The sequence below is a fragment of the Salvelinus fontinalis genome, chromosome 21, assembly GCF_029448725.1.
Source record: "Salvelinus fontinalis isolate EN_2023a chromosome 21, ASM2944872v1, whole genome shotgun sequence".
NCBI classification, from domain to species: domain Eukaryota; kingdom Metazoa; phylum Chordata; class Actinopteri; order Salmoniformes; family Salmonidae; genus Salvelinus; species Salvelinus fontinalis.
Window position 1 is genome coordinate 12,654,454 of NC_074685.1, and position 17,349 is coordinate 12,671,802.

The 17,349-nt window shown below is 43.3% G+C and overlaps 1 protein-coding gene across 4 annotated transcripts in view; it reads left to right on the forward strand.

Moving 5' to 3' along the window:
• Positions 1-17,349, forward strand: part of garnl3 (GTPase activating Rap/RanGAP domain like 3) — a 234,930-nt gene that overhangs the window by 46,324 nt on the left and 171,257 nt on the right. Inside the window, exon 1 of one of the 4 annotated variants that reach the window (XM_055873912.1) lies at positions 6,140-6,540. The exons of 2 other annotated variants lie outside the window; for them this stretch is intronic. In XM_055873912.1, the coding sequence (XP_055729887.1) occupies positions 6,527-6,540 (14 nt within the window). In that variant the 5' untranslated portion in view covers positions 6,140-6,526. Of the gene's footprint in view, positions 1-6,139; positions 6,541-17,349 lie in introns of those variants that run through there. One more of the 4 variants, XM_055873910.1, reaches the window with a different exon arrangement.

The window sequence follows — 17,349 nt, forward strand, 5'->3', positions numbered from 1 at the left end:
CAGCCACGCTCAAGGTACTAAACAATATTATAACCGCCATCAATAAAAGACAATACTGTGCAGCAGTCTTCATTGACCTGGCCAAGGCTTTTGACTGTCAATCACCATATTCTTATCGGCAGACTCAACAGCCTTTGTTTCTCAAGTGACTGCCTCGCCTGGTTCACCAACTACTTCTCCGATAGAGTTCAGTGTGTCAAATCGGAGGGCCTGTTGTCCAGACCTCTGGCAGTCTCTATGGGGGTACCACAGGGTTCAATTCTGGGGCCGACTCTTTTCTCTGTATATATCAACGATGTCGCTCTTGCTGCGGGTGATTCCTTGATCCACCTCTACGCAGACGACACCATTCTGTATACTTCTGGCCCTTCTTTGGACACTGTGTTAATTAACAAACCTCCAAACGAGCTTCAATGCCATACAACACTCCTTCCGTGGCCTGCAACTGCTCTTAAACGCTAGTAAAACTAAATGCATGCTTTTCAACTGATAGCTGCCCGCACCCGCCCACCCACCTAGCATCACTACTCTGGACGGTTCTGACTTAGAATATGTGGACAACTACAAATACCTAGGTGTCTGGCTAGACTGTAAACTCTCCTTCCAGACTCATATTAAGCATCTCCAATCCAAAATTAAATCTAGAATCGGCTTCCTATTTCGAAAAAATCCTCCTTCACTCACGCTGCCAAACATACCCTCGTAAAACTCACTATCCTACCGATCCTCGACTTCGGCGATGTCATTTACAAAATAGCCTCCAACACTCTACTCAGCAAACTGGATGCAGTCTATCACAGTGCCATGCGTTTTGTCACCAAAGCCCCATATACCAGCCACCACTGCAACCTGTATGCTCTCGTCGGCTGGCCCTCGCTACATATTCGTCGCCAGACCCACTGGCTCCAGGTCATCTATAAGTCTTTGCTAGTGAAAGCTTTGCCTTATCTCAGCTCACTGGTCACCATAACAACGCACACCCGTAGCATGCGCTCCAGCAGGTATATCTCACTGGTCATCCCCAAAGCCAACACCTCTTTGGCTGCCTTTTCTTCCAGTTCTCTGCTGCCAATGACTGGAATGAATTGCAAAAATCACTGAATTTGGAGACTTATATCTCCCTCACTAACATTAAGCATCAGCTATCTGAGCAGCTTACCGATCGCTGCATCTGTACACATCCCATCTGTAAATAGCTCATCCAACTACCTACCTCATCCCCATATTGTTTTTATTTACTTTTTTGCTCTTTTGCACACCAATATTTCTACTTGCACATCAATATTTCTACTTACACATAAATATTTCTACTTGCCATCAATATTTCTACTTGCCATCAATATTTCTACTTGCCATCAATATTTCTACTTGCCATCAATATTTCTACTTGCACATCATCATCTGCACGTATCACTCCAGTGTTCATTTGCAAAATTGTAATTACTTAGCTATTATGGCCTATGTATTGCCTTACCTCCTTACGCCATTTGCACACACTGTATATAGACTTTTTCTATTGTGTTATTGACTGTAAGTTTGTTTATTCCATGTGTAACTCTGTGTTGTTGTTTGTGTCACACTGCTTTGCTTTATCTTGGCCAGGTCACAGTTGTAAATGAGAACTTGTTCTCAACTAGCTAATCTGGTTAAATAAAGGTGAAATATTTTTTTCCAATAAAAACATGCAACAGATGTCTTGTTCAAAACGATTTCAGAAATGCAATTTATGGTGTGTACACCGGGTCATAGTTATATTCTATAAGAGTCGCCTTATCTCTCCATTCATCTCATTTGGATAAATAGATTTCATAATATATACAATGGAAGGTCGTACCTGTATTGACAATGTTTTTGGTGTTTGATATCAGGTGTTTGGAGGCTGGAACAACAACCTACACACCCTGCTAGAGATATATAGAGATAGAGAGAGATAGAAGACCAGGATGGATGACCACTATTGTTCATCTGTTGTAAACTATCCCCTCCCCTCTCTAACCCCTCCCCTCCCCTCTCTAATCCCCCCCCTCTCTAACCCTCCCCTCTCTAATCCCCCCCCTCTCTAACCCTCCCCTCTCTAATCCCCCCCCTCTCTAACCCTCCCTCCCCTCCCCTCTCTAACCCCTCCCCTCCCCCTCTCTAACCCCTCCCCTCCCCTCTCTAACCCCCCCTCTCTAACCCCTCCCCTCTCTAACCCCCCCTCTCTAACCCTCCCTCCCCTCCCCTCTCTAACCCCTCCCCTCCCCCTCTCTAACCCTTCCCTCCCCTCCCCTCTAAACCCCTCCCCCCCTCTCTCTAACCCTCCCTTCCCTCCCCTCTCTAACCCCTCCCCTCCCCTCTCTAACCCTCCCTCCCCCCCTCTCTAACCCTCCCTTCCCTCCCCTCTCTAACCCCTCCCCTCCCCTCTCTAACCCCTCCTCCCCCCCCTCTCTAACCCCTCCCCTCCCCCTCTCTAACCCCTCCCCTCCCCCTCGCTAACCCCTCCCTCCCCTCCCCCTCTCTAAACCCTCCCTCCCCCCCTCTAAACCCCTTCCTCCCCTCCCCTCTCTAACCCCTCCCCCCCTCCCCTCTCTAACCCCTCCCTCCCTTCTCTAACCCCTCCCTCCCTTTGCCCTCTTTAATCCCTCCCCTTCTCTAACCCACTCCTTCCCCTTCCCCTCTCTAACCTCCTCACCCCCTTCTGTCCTCTCTGTTACCACTCACACTGTGTCCATGGTTACCTACTCCAACACACAGATCACCAAACCCGGTCTGAACCCACATACACATTATTACACAGTTACTAACATGCTCATTGGTCAGATGAACTGTCAATGCGGGTGCGCACATACACACACACACACACGCACACAATGACAAACACTGACTGACACACAAACGCACAAGCACACATACCACACACACCACAAATTGTTATGGTTGTAAATCAAATCCAATCACATTTGGTTGCGTACCCATATTTTTCAGATGTTATCGCAGATGCAGCGAAATGCTTATGTTAATAATCCCCAAAAAAGTAATACTAAAAAAAGATGAAAAATCTGAACCAGCAATGAGTCCTTCATACCCCTTGACTTATTCCCAATGTTTTTGTGTTACAGTTGAAATTCAAAATGGGTTAACTTATATATATTAATTCTCACCCATCTACACAAAATACCCCATAATGACAAAGTGAAAACAAATTAAATACAGAAATATCTAATTTACATAAGTATTATCCACGCCCCAAAGTCAATACTTTGTAGAAGCACCTTTGGCAGCGATTACAGCTGTGAGTCTTTCTAGGTACTTCTCTAAGAGCTTTCCACACCTGGATTGTGCAACATGTGCCCGTTATTCTTTTCAAAATTCTTCAAGCTCTGTCAAATTGGTTGTTGATTGTTGCTACACAACCATTTTCAGGTCTTGCCATAGATGTTTTAAGTAGATTCAAGTCAAAACTGTAACTTGGCAACTCAGGAAAATTCACTGTCTTCATGGTAAGTAACTCCAGTGTAGATTTGGCCTTGTGTTTTAGGTTATTGTCCTGCTGAACAGTGAATTAATCTCCCAGTGTCTGGTGGAAAGCAGACTGAAACAAGTTTTCTTCTATGATTTTGCCTGTGCTTAGCTCCATTCTGTTTCTTTTTTAAACTGAAAAACTCCCAGTCCTGAACGATAACAAGCATACCCATAACATGATGCAGCCACCACTATGCTTGAAAAAATGGAGAGTGATACTCAGTAATGTGTTGTATTGGATTTGAACCAAACATAACACTTTGTGTTCAGGACAAAAAGGGAATTGCTTTGCCACATTTTTTGCAGTATTACTTTAGTGCCTTGTTGCAAACAGGATACATGTTTTAGAATATTTGTATTCTGTACAGGCTTAATTCTTTTCACTCTGTCAATTAGGTTAGTATTGTTGAGTAACTACCATGTTGTTGATCCATCCTCAGTTTACTCCTGTCACAGCCATTAAACTCTGTAACTGTTTTGAAGTCACCATTGGTGTAACGTCCTGACCAGAGTTCTTATGTGTTTTGCTTGTTTAGTGTTGGTCAGGACGTGAGCTGGGTGGGAATTCTATGTTGTGTGTCTAGTTAGTCTGTTTCTGTGTCCATCCTAATATGGTTCTCAATCAGAGACAGCTGTCAATCGTTGTCCCTGATTGAGAATCATATATAGGTGGCTTGTTTTGTGTTGGTCCGATCCCTGTTTCACCCTCTCTTATAGTGAAGAGAGGGAAGGCTGCCGTTACAATTGGCCTCCACCCTCGCTGTCAACTGAGTTAGGAAGGAGGCCTGTATCTTTGTAGTGACTGGGTGTATTGATACACCATCCAAAATGTAATAACTTCACCATACTATTCAATATCTGCTTCCCCCCCGCCCCCCATCTACCAATAGGTCCCCTACTTTGCAAGGCGTTGAAAAACCTCCCTTGTCTTTGTTTATGATTTTTGTTTTATTTAACAACAAATTCTTATTTACAATGACGGCCTAAACCGGCCAAACCCGGACGACGCTGGGCCAATTTGTGCCCCGCCATATGGGACTCCCAATCACGGCCGGTTGTGTTACAGCCTGGATGCAGTGCCTTAGACCACGGTGCCACACGGGAGCCCAATCTGTGGTTGAATCTGTGTTTAAAATTCCCTGCTCGACTGAGGGACCATACAAATAATTGTATATGTAGGGTACAGAGATGAAATATTCATTCAAAAATCATGTTAAAACTATTAACTACTATTAACTACTAATTTGACAATTTTCCTGTCCCGCTAAGCATTCTAAATATAATGAGTACTTTTGGGTGTCAGGGAAAAGGTATGGGAGTAAAAGTACATATTTTCTTCAGGAATGTATTGGAGTAAAAGTATAAGTTATATAAGTAAAAATTATAGTAAAGTACAGATACCCCCCAAAAACTACTTAAGTAGTACTTCAAAGTATTTTTACTTAGTTACTGCTCTCAGAGAACTAAGCAGTAATGCTAGGTTTTACACAGTTAAATGTAACAAATAATTATTTTTCATAAATAAAGGACATCAATATTTCAATACAGTAATATGAGATCTGTAAACTATGTAAAACATTTACATTTTGGTTAATTAGCAGATGATCTTATCCAGAGCGACTTACAGTACGTGTATTCATCTTAAGATAGCTAGGTGAGACAACCACATATCACAGTCAATCAAATATACAGGATTTGAACATTCCATTCCAGCTAAACAATGGATATACACTGAGTGTACAAAACATTAAGAACACCTGCTATTTCCATGATATAGACTGACCAGGTTAATCCAGGTGAAAACTATGATCCCTTATTGATGTCACCTGTTAAATCTACTTCAATCAGTGTAGAGGAAGGGGAGGAGTCAGGTTGAAGAAGGATTTAAGCCATGAGACAATTGAGACAAAGATTGTGTATGTGTGCCATTGAGAGGGTGAATGGGAAAGACAAAATATTTAAGTACCTTTGAACAGGGTATTGTAGTAGGTGCCAGTAGCACCAGTTTGAGTGTGCCATGAACTGCAATGCTGATGGGTTTTTCAAGCTCAACAGTTTCCAGTGTGTATCAATAATGGTACAACACTCAAAGGACCTCCAGCCAACTGGACATAACTGTGGGAATGGAAGAAGTGGAGTCCACATGGGCCAACCTCCCTGTGGAATGCTTTTGATACCTTGTAGAGTCCATGCCCTGACGGACTGGGGCTGTTCTGAGGGTGAAAGGGGAGGCAACTCAATATTACGAAGGTGTTCATAATGTATTGTGTATAGCGTTTTGGAAAATATATATATTTTCATACACTTCTAAAATCCATGAATAACAAATCTGAGAACAGTAGTATTTACACACACATGAAGGTACCCATAAGCAATCATTTCTGATGAAAAAACACAAAGGTGGGGGAAAAAAAGTGGATATAGCGTTTTGGAAGTAAACTCTTAATTTATTCCAGGCTTATTTCTATCACTTGACACTCATCAAATGTTGTAAAACTAACCCCCTGTGATTTTCTCTGACAATCAGATAATCTAAGACTGACAGTTAGGTTTCCCGAGAGAGTGTGTGTGCGCGTGCGTGCGTGCGTGTGTGCGATGCTCTCTTCCAAGGCAACTACTGTCACATGAGGAGGTTGCGCTCTGTGCTCGTGGAGCTCGCTGCAAATGTGAACGAGAGAGAGAGAGAGCGAAGAAGAGTAGAAAAACAGAGAGAGAGAGGCAGAGGGGGAGAAAAGGAGAGACAGAGAGGTGTTTTGGTAGAAACGATACATTCTGCCACATGCTGCAACGACAAGCCTATCTCATCAGCATCCACTGCGCGCTCAAGGGATGAGAATAGCCGAATTGAATCCAGTGGGGGAAATAGGTCTAATATGTGAATAAGGAGTTTGACAGCAGTATGCGTCCGTAGTGAAGAGGAACACATAGGAAAACAAGCTCTCTGAGTGCTGGACTGATATCGCATGGGGACATGAACAGTGTGGACCCCGCTTCTACCAAACTGTTGACTTTCAACCAACGGTAAATGAACACATTTCGGTCCGTCAGCTAAGTGTTTGCGACTACTATGACCATATTAGTAGACTTGTGTGTTTGTTGTGTATCTGTTGAATGCAGGTCTCTGGTGTTGTCATATGGCGATCGTAGTTTAGGCTACTGTCACTGCAGCATTTTTGTATGGAATGAAAAAAATTCCTTCTCGCCCAAATGTTCAACAAGCAGCAGAAATAAACAAACTCATTAGGCTTTGGACCTATTCATTCATAGTAAAAGTAAACCATGTAATAATAGTGTTATAAATAGCAACGTACGTTACATAAACATTTGAATGTTAAATGTTTTATGAATGTGTAGGCTCTCCAAATGTTCGCTATTTATGTTGCATTTCTGAGCGACCGCTTGTGAACCATTCTCTCTGTTGCAATGATGTTTGTTTCCTCTGCAAAACGAGATTTTCAAAGCTATTTGAACCTTTGAATCTACAAGTCACCACCAGCCTGAAGTGTCTGAAGCGTTCGTCTAGATAGAAGCTACCTGTTTTTGGGAGCTCCGGTGCACAGCCCTGCCGCTACCGTGGCCGCTAATCGATAACACTGTTTCGTGGCATATAGTTGAACGTTGTCAATATTATGAAAGCAACACTGAATTAGTTCGGCGAAACGTGTATTGGTGTATTGAATTAGTTGTTTGCTGGGGTGGTACTGGTAGGCAATGTCCACGAACAAACACGGAAAGAACATAAATTATTCATCATAGTGCTTTTTTAGTTCACGGTAGAATGGAGTTGTATGCGCCAGGCAGCGAAGCCCTGAGAGCATGACAGCATAATACTATTAGTGTGCTCGCGCTCAGGAAAACATCAATACCGATATGGAAATATGTTATCCAAGTGAATTGTTATCTGGCTTGCAGACTACCTCAGTTATGATGCGTGGGAGTGCATCATGTTTTAATTACCAACCACAAGATTTATCAAGTCTAAAACATGCATTACTGCAGCAAAATAGGAATATAATCTCTCTCTCGTCCGCTCTCTCCATCTCTCTCTCTCTCTCTCTGCTCCTGTAGGAAACCATTCAGTCAGTGTAAGAATGCAGCTTCATCTGCAGTGACCAAGTCCTTCCAGAAAAAAACAACATGATCAGGGTTTCCCCTACCTTGACAGCATATAGAGTTCCACGGTGGAGGTGTCATAATACCCATAGAACCTAGCAGTCAAACAGGGGGATGATTCCAATAGTTTTTCCACCATTCATTTTTCCCATAGGGGATTTGATAAACACTTCAAATAAGGGCTGTGTTTCATGTAGGTTTACCCTGGCGTGACGTTTTAAAAGTAATTTAAATCTCTCTAGGATAAGGTCACTTTTATCAATATATTCGGCTCCATTTACTCTCAGATTTGAAAATGCTAATTAGGATAACCGTAGAAATCATGCAAGACTACAAATCCCTGCAAGCTGCTGCAGGTCATCTCTAGCTGTCACCTTTGCTAACAGGTATTGTGTCAATTTAAAACTTGTCCAAGACAGTTCAAAGTTCTCATTGAGATCATCATGGCGTTTGTAGTTCTTTATGATAGCCATATTAGCAGCTAATTAGCACTTCATACTGGCAAATATATTGATGTCACCTTGTCCTAGAGAGTTTACACGGTTATCAAAACGTCACGCCAGGGTAAGCCTACACGAAACATTCTTTATTTTAAGTGTTTCTAAAATCCCTTATGGGAACAATGAATGGTGGAAGAACGATTGGAACCATTTCCTTGCTTGACTGCTAGGTTTTATGGGTATTATGACTCATACTGTGGTATTCTGTATATGTGGGGGACCAGGTGGATGCCAATACTTCGGCATATTTTAAAGTGATCAAACATGTACATTATAGAAATCAATGCTGGTGATAATCAGCAGTGTTGATTCAGAAGGTTGGCATTTATTGTCATGAATCTTGCCCTGGAGGCAGCTCTACAGAGTGGTCACTAGCTGGCACAGCCACAAAGTCATAAAATCTGATTTTAAACCTAACCTTAACCACACTGCTAAGCCTAATTCCTAACCCTAACATTAAATGACGACCAAAAAGCTAATTTTGTTTTCTTGAATTTTTATTATATAGCCAATTTTGAATTTGCAGCTGGCCCATCTAGTGTGGAACCTTTAGGCCAAGATTCTTGACAATAAAGGTCAACCTGTGTGGATTCACTTGTCTGCCTACAATAGGCTTTTGAGGTTCAGGAAATAAAACATTTGATAGGTGTTATGAAGCATTTTTGCGACCCTCAACCTTTAAAGATGCACTCCAGCTATTTTTTGACCTTGTTGAAAAACAATATCCCAGGTATAAATACAATAACGTACACACACTTAAGTGTAAAAAAGTGCAAATATATTTTGAGTGCCAACTTCTTGGAGTAGCCCATTCAAGGAGTTGGTCTGATGGTGCCCTCTGATGTCATCGGCCTCCCCTCTTGCTTGAGGAGCAATAGAGAAGAAAAGAGGAACGCCCCCCTCACCCCCCCATGTACTGAATCCTTTCATTCCTGGACCACCTACTGAGAGGTGTCTTTTATTAAACACATTTTTGCTCATTTTAATGGAAATATGATACATATATTAATCTATTAAGTTAGCAATTGTTAACCCGCAATTATTTGATATTGATATAAAAATGTCTCCATTGGGCCTTTAGACATGAATAACTCACTAGTAACGTAGCTGATTGTGTTCCACATTGAGGAGCTGGACCTCCTTCCCTCACTCACACACACACACACACAAACACACACACACACACACACGTTTGTTTTACTATCCTTGTGAAGACCAAAACATTTATTCACATTCAAAATCCTATTTTCCCTAAACAGAACCTTTAACCTACCCTTAACCCCAAACCCTAAAACTAAACGCCCCCACACGCATAAACAGACACACACACACACACACACACACACACACACACACACACACACACACACACACACACACACAAAACACTTTAACCCTTACCTGTAACCTCCAAAATAACTTTTTATGCTGCACTGCCCAATGTACTGAAAAGCCAAAGATGAGGGGGTTAAGGGAACGAGGGATGAGCTTAACCAGAAAGACTCCAGTTGTATTTTTTTCATTAACTTAGAGAAGATAGGTGAAGGGCAATAGGGCGGACTCATCCCTCTATCACCCTCCTCCAGGACACTCCAGTGAGAGGTGAAAGACAGAAGGATGAGAAGAAAGAATAACAAGGCAGTAAATTCCAGTAGATGAGTTTATTACAGATGGAAGGAGAGAGAGACTGGGAGAAAGAGAGGAGGGGGGACAATACATTTATCCATAAGCTTGGCCAGGCATAACCACTACTCTAAATTCCTCTCCAACATTGTTCCACTACAGAGAAAGAGAGGGAGGGGGAAAGAGAGTGAGACTGATAGAGAGAGATAGGGGAGAGAAAGAGGGGGCAGATAGAGGGGGGAGAGTGAGAGGAAGGAAAGAGAGAGGGGGAGAAAGAGAGAAACGTTGGCATATCAACTTAGACATAGTTCACATTATGTTCATATTCACAGATCAACTCTCTCCCATATTGTATTACTATTGTACCACCAACCGGTCATACACAGACACACACACAATTTCAGACAGATTATCTCTAAGTATACCTAGCAGCACTTTGATGTGTTCCAACAACAGGAGGATGACAGCCCAGCAACATAGACACCATCCAGACTCTGACAGGCTCTCTTTCTCATCCTCCACAGTGTTATACAGGAAGCCTTGCTGTGTCTGTCTAAGCCTCGATATCCACTCTTTCTCTGGAAAATATAGTTGTAGATATACCGGTTTGCAATATTTCGGAATCGTCTAACTTTTGAGGACACTTCACTCTAGTTCTGCTCTCAAGGGTTTGATGCTTTGTCTTTGCATATACAGTGCCTCGTGAAAGTATACACACCACTTGCACAGCTTTCATATTTTGCTCCCTTAAATTACATCCAAAAAGGAATTACATTGGAAAATACTCTGTTTTCAAGTATTGTGGTGGCAGCATCATGTTATGGGTATGCTTTTCACCATCAGGGACTGGGGAGTTTTTCAGTTTTTCAGGATCAAAGCCTTGTAAAATGTTAGAGGAAAACCTGCCTCAGTCTTCTGAATACCCGGGGATAGAGTTTTACTTTCCACCCCCACTCTTAATATTACTGTCCCTCAATTATACCCTGATGAAGACAGCTTGGCTGTTGAAACGTTGGTTGTTAAATTATTTCATCTGAGCTCCTAGAGTGTGAGGCTCTCCTTTTCTTTTTCAAGTGTTCTACTCCGCTAGCCAGCAGCTCGCCTAAACAGGTGTTCTACTCCGCTAGCCAGCACCTCGCCTAAACAGGTGTTCTACTCCGCTAGCCAGCAGCTCGCCTAAACAGGTGTTCTACTCCGCAAGCCAGCACCTCGCCTAAACAGGTGTTCTACTCCGCTAGCCAGCACCTCGCCTAAACAGGTGTTCTACTCCGCTAGCCAGCACCTCGCCTAAACAGGTGTTCTACTCCGCTAGCCAGCACCTCGCCTAAACAGGTGTTCTACTCCGCTAGCCAGCACCTCGCCTAAACAGGTGTTCTACTCCGCTAGCCAGCACCTCGCCTAAACAGGTGTTCTACTCCGCTAGCCAGCACCTCGCCTAAACAGGTGTTCTACTCCGCTAGCCAGCACCTCGCCTAAACAGGTGTTCTACTCCGCTAGCCAGCACCTCGCCTAAACAGGTGTTCTACTCCGCTAGCCAGCACCTCGCCTAAACAGGTGTTCTACTCCGCTAGCCAGCACCTCGCCTAAACAGGTGTTCTACTCCGCTAGCCAGCACCTCGCCTAAACAGGTGTTCTACTCCGCTAGCCAGCACCTCTCCTAAACAGGTGTTCTACTCCGCTAGCCAGCACCTCGCCTAAACAGGTGTTCTACTCCGCTAGCCAGCACCTCGCCTAAACAGGTGTTCTACTCCGCTAGCCAGCACCTCGCCTAAACAGGTGTTCTACTCCGCTAGCCAGCACCTCTCCTAAACAGGTGTTCTACTCCGCTAGCCAGCACCTCGCCTAAACAGGTGTTCTACTCCGCTAGCCAGCACCTCGCCTAAACAGGTGTTCTACTCCGCTAGCCAGCACCTCGCCTAAACAGGTGTTCTACTCCGCTAGCCAGCACCTCTCCTAAACAGGTGTTCTACTCCGCTAGCCAGCACCTCTCCTAAACAGGTGTTCTACTCCGCTAGCCAGCACCTCGCCTAAACAGGTGTTCTACTCCGCTAGCCAGCACCTCTCCTAAACAGGTGTTCTACTCCGCTAGCCAGCACCTCGCCTAAACAGGTGTGTGATTCTTCCGCCTCCACATCAATGATTCCGAGCCAAATTTACTGAGCTTGAGCAATTTGGACAAAAACAATGGATATATGTTGCCCTAAGAGTTGTGCAGAGGTATAATCTTATTCAAAATGATTTACAGCTGTAATTGCTGCTAAATATGCTTCCACCAAAAATGAACTCTGGGGTGTGAAGACATACGCAATCAAGACATCTTCGTTTAAAATAAAATACAAAATACAAAATAGTTTGAAAATGTGAATTAAATTGAATTGAATGACAAATTAAATGTTAAGGCCGCATAATGTGAAAACTGCAAGGCGTGTGCAGCCGTTCAGTAGGCCTTGTAGCCGCTTTACCCTGTAGCCGCTTTACCCTGTAGCTGCTTTACCCTGAAGCTGCTTTACCCTGTAGCTGCTTTACCTTGAAGCTGCTTTACCTTGTAGCTGCTTTACCCTGTAGCTGCTTTACCTTGTAGCCGCTTTACCCTGTAGCCGCTTTACCCTGTAGCTGCTTTACCCTGAAGCTGCTTTACCCTGTAGCTGCTTTACCTTGAAGCTGCTTTACCTTGTAGCTGCTTTACCCTGTAGCTGCTTTACCTTGTAGCTGCTTTACCCTGTAGCTGCTTTACCTTGTAGCTGCTTTACCTTGTAGCTGCTTTACCTTGTAGCTGCTTTACCCTGTAGCTGCTTTACCCTGTAGCTGCTTTACCCTGTAGCTGCTTTACCTTGTAGCTGCTTTACCTTGTAGCTGCTTTACCTTGTAGCTGCTTTACCCTGTAGCTGCTTTACCTTGTAGCTGCTTTACCCTGTAGCTGCTTTACCTTGTAGCTGCTTTACCTTGTAGCTGTTTTACCCTGTAGCTGCTTTACCTTGTAGCTGCTTTACCCTGTAGCTGCTTTACCCTGTAGCTGCTTTACCTTGTAGCTGCTTTACCCTGTAGCTGCTTTACCGTGTAGCTGCTTTACCGTGTAGCTGCTTTACCCTGTAGCTGCTTTACCGTGTAGCTGCTTTACCCTGTAGCTGCTTTACCTTGTAGCTGCTTTACCCTGTAGCTGCTTTACCTTGTAGCTGCTTTACCCTGTAGCTGCTTTACCTTGTAGCTGCTTTACCTTGTAGCTGCTTTACCTTGTAGATGCTTTACCCTGTAGCTGCTTTACCCTGTAGCTGCTTTACCTTGTAGCTGCTTTACCCTGTAGCTGCTTTACCCTGTAGCTGCTTTACCCTGTAGCTGCTTTACCCTGTAGCTGCTTTACCCTGTAGCTGCTTTACCTTGAAGCTGCTTTACCTTGTAGCTGCTTTACCCTGTAGCTGCTTTACCTTGTAGCTGCTTTACCCTGTAGCTGCTTTACCTTGTAGCTGCTTTACCTTGTAGCTGCTTTACCTTGTAGCTGCTTTACCCTGTAGCTGCTTTACCCTGTAGCTGCTTTACCCTGTAGCTGCTTTACCTAGTAGCTGCTTTACCTTGTAGCTGCTTTACCTTGTAGCTGCTTTACCCTGTAGCTGCTTTACCTTGTAGCTGCTTTACCCTGTAGCTGCTTTACCTTGTAGCTGCTTTACCTTGTAGCTGTTTTACCCTGTAGCTGCTTTACCTTGTAGCTGCTTTACCTTGTAGCTGCTTTACCTTGTAGCTGCTTTACCCTGTAGCTGCTTTACCTTGTAGCTGCTTTACCCTGTAGCTGCTTTACCGTGTAGCTGCTTTACCGTGTAGCTGCTTTACCGTGTAGCTGCTTTACCCTGTAGCTGCTTTACCGTGTAGCTGCTTTACCCTGTAGCTGCTTTACCTTGTAGCTGCTTTACCTTGTAGATGCTTTACCCTGTAGCTGCTTTACCCTGTAGGTGCTTTACCTTGTAGCTGCTTTACCCTGTAGCTGCTTTACCTTGTAGCTGCTTTACCTTGTAGCTGCTTTACTCTGTAGCTGCTTTACCCTGTAGCTGCTTTACCTTGTAGCTGCTTTACCCTGTAGCTGCTTTACCCTGTAGCTGCTTTACCCTGTAGCTGCTTTACCCTGTAGCTGCTTTACCTTGTAGCTGCTTTACCTTGTAGCTGCTTTACCTTGTTGCTGCTTTACCCTGTAGCTGCTTTACCTTGTAGCTGCTTTACCTTGTAGCTGCTTTACCCTGTAGCTGCTTTACCCTGTAACTGCTTTACCTTGTAGCTGCTTTACTCTGTAGCTGCTTTACCCTGTAGCTGCTTTACCTTGTAGCTGCTTTACCTTGTAGCTGCTTTACCCTGTAGCTGCTTTACCCTGTAGCTGCTTTACCTTGTAGCTGCTTTACCTTGTAGCTGCTTTACCCTGTAGCTGCTTTACCTTGTAGCTGCTTTACCTTGTAGCTGCTTTACCCTGTAGCTGCTTTACCTTGTAGCTGCTTTACCTTGTAGCTGCTTTACCTTGTAGCTGCTTTACCCTGTAGCTGCTTTACCCTGTAGCTGCTTTACCTTGTAGCTGCTTTACCTTGTAGCTGCTTTACCTTGTAGCTGCTTTACCTTGTGCTTCCGAGTGGAGCAGACGATCTTTACCTTGTGCTTCCAAGTGGAACAGACGATCTTTACCTTGTGCTTCCGAGTGGAGCAGACGATCTTTACCTTGTGCTTCCAAGTGGAACAGACGATCTTTACCTTGTGCTTCCGAGTGGAGCAGAAGATCTTTACCTTTGGGAACTATGCTATTGGGAACTGTATGTGAAAACAAATATGATTAAAAGTCGATGGCTTATGGTAGCATCGTTTGAGCGGAAAATGAGCGGAAAATAGTTTTGGTATAGAGGCGGGGGTGGAAGTGCATTGGCGTGGTTCACTGTTGGCGTGGAAGTGCATTGGCGTGGTTCACTTTGTGTGTGTGTGTGGGGGGGGGGGCAAGCTTTTTGGGGGGGGGGGTCGATCAGCTTTAATATTGAAGATTGTAGATCAATCAAATTAATTGTTTGCATAATTTCTAATCTCTCTTATTTTTTAAATTGTTATATACTTTCCCCCCTACCATCCCTACCCTGATTGGAGTGAACTAACAGACAACAATACTTCTACTGCTACTTACAGCTATTTTCCTCACATGTACGGTACATGTTCTGCAAGTGCTGGATTTTCAACCACAGCGGCCATTCATTCTGATCTTAACTCCAACCCTCCGATGTCCACAGATTAACCCATCTTTCCCAGTACAATTACATTTAGCTATTTCATTTAGCAAAAAATCCCTCCATTTTACTGTGATGTCTTACGAGGCTCCTGACCTTCCTTATTTGTATTGATATTGCCCTAAAAATAAATACTTTACCCCAGAGTATAATGATATTTCCCATTGACTAGTCGTGGTTTTTCAGATCCCCTAACAATGCAGTTTACAGGTCCATCTGGTCCAGGTCCATCTGAACCCTGATATTATGACATAACAACCATTCCTGGACCTGACTCCCAAAGCGAGCCACCGATGGACAGCACCAGAAACTATGTTCTATTGATTCTGTTTCCTCATGGCAGTCTGCACAAGACTGTATGTTCAACACCCCATATATTGAGCATTTTTTTTGTAGCAAGTATTTTATATAATAGCTTAAATTGAAACAAAAATATTGATGTGTCAGTTGTTGTTTTATATATCAGTTCCTACACTCGATGCAAAGGTATTGGGGAATCTAAGACCTGTTCCCAACTGTTCCCTTTTGACTTTAAGTTAAACTGATACTTTTTTTGATTTAAGCCATTTATGATTTTTAATGGGAGGCAGACAGACTAATAATTTAATTTCTTCTTTAAGTAATTGTCTTTTCCAATTTTGCGGCAGAGCCACGATGAGTTGGTTCTAAATTTGTATTGAGCATACAGTACACACTGTTGTTAGTTGCTTGTGTGACATACTTTTACCGTACTTGTTTACAATGTCCTTCATAAATATCATACCCTTGTAAATTCCATCCAAGAAAATATTAGTTTATCTATCAGTACATTGGAGTATTATTTGCTGTAATATTGGATCTGCCTGTTCTTGAGGATGCCATTGGTTGAACAGGTTTAATTGGGCCTGAGATGTGAAGGAGATTCCCCCTGCTCCCTCCCGTAGATCTCAAACAAATTCCTGTAACACTCCTGTGTGTGGGTGAGCAGTCTGCTCTCACAGGCAGACTCCATCTATCATTGTGGACATAATGCAATCAGGGTCCTCGTCTCAATCAGGACTGGTGCTGGATGCTGCTGCTGCTGGCTAACTAGCCCTACCACAGAGAGAGAACAATAGAGAGAGGGATGGAGAGAGAGGGTGATAGAGAGAGATGGAGAGAGAGAGAGGGTGAGGGAGAGAAATTAGAGAGATTATCATAGATACCTAGAAGGAGAGAGAGACTATCATAGATACCTAGAAGGAGAGAGAGACACTATCATAGATACCTAGAATGAGGAGAGAGACACTATCATAGATACCTAGAGAGAGAGAGACACTATCATAGATACCTAGAATGAGGAGAGAGAGACACTATCATAGATACCTAGAATGAGGAGAGAGACACTATCATAGATACCTAGAAGGAGAGAGAGACACTATCATAGATACCTAGAAAGAGAGAGAGAGACTATCATAGATACCTAGAAGGAGAGAGAGAGACACTATCATAGATACCTAGAAAGAGAGAGAGAGACACTATCATAGATACCTAGAAGGAGAGAGAGACACTATCATAGATACCTAGAAGGAGAGAGAGAGAGACTATCATAGATACCTAGAAGGAGAGAGAGAGAGACTATCATAGATACCTAGAAGGAGAGAGAGAGACACTATCATAGATACCTAGAAGGAGAGAGAGAGAGACTATCATAGATACCTAGAAGGAGAGAGAGACACTATCATAGATACCTAGAAAGAGAGAGAGAGACTATCATAGATACCTAGAAGGAGAGAGAGAGACACTATCATAGATACCTAGAAGGAGAGAGAGAGACACTATCATAGATACCTAGAATGAGGAGAGAGACACTATCATAGATACCTAGAGAGAGAGAGACACTATCATAGATACCTAGAAGGAGAGAGAGAGACTATCATAGATACCTAGAATGAGGAGAGAGACACTATCATAGATACCTAGAAGGAGAGAGAGAGAGACTATCATAGATACCTAGAATGAGGAGAGAGACTATCATAGATACCTAGAAGGAGAGAGAGAGACTATCATAGATACCTAGAAAGAGAGAGAGAGACTATCATAGATACCTAGAAGGAGAGAGAGAGACACTATCATAGATACCTAGAAAGAGAGAGAGAGAGACTATCATAGATACCTAGAAGGAGAGAGAGAGACTATCATAGATACCTAGAAGGAGAGAGAGAGACTATCATAGATACCTAGAAGGAGGAGAGAGACTATCATAGATACCTAGAAGGAGAGAGAGAGACTATCATAGATACCTAGAAAGAGAGAGAGAGACTATCATAGATACCTAGAAGGAGAGAGAGAGACTATCATAGATACCTAGAAAGAGAGAGAGAGACTATCATAGATACCTAGGAGAGAGAGAG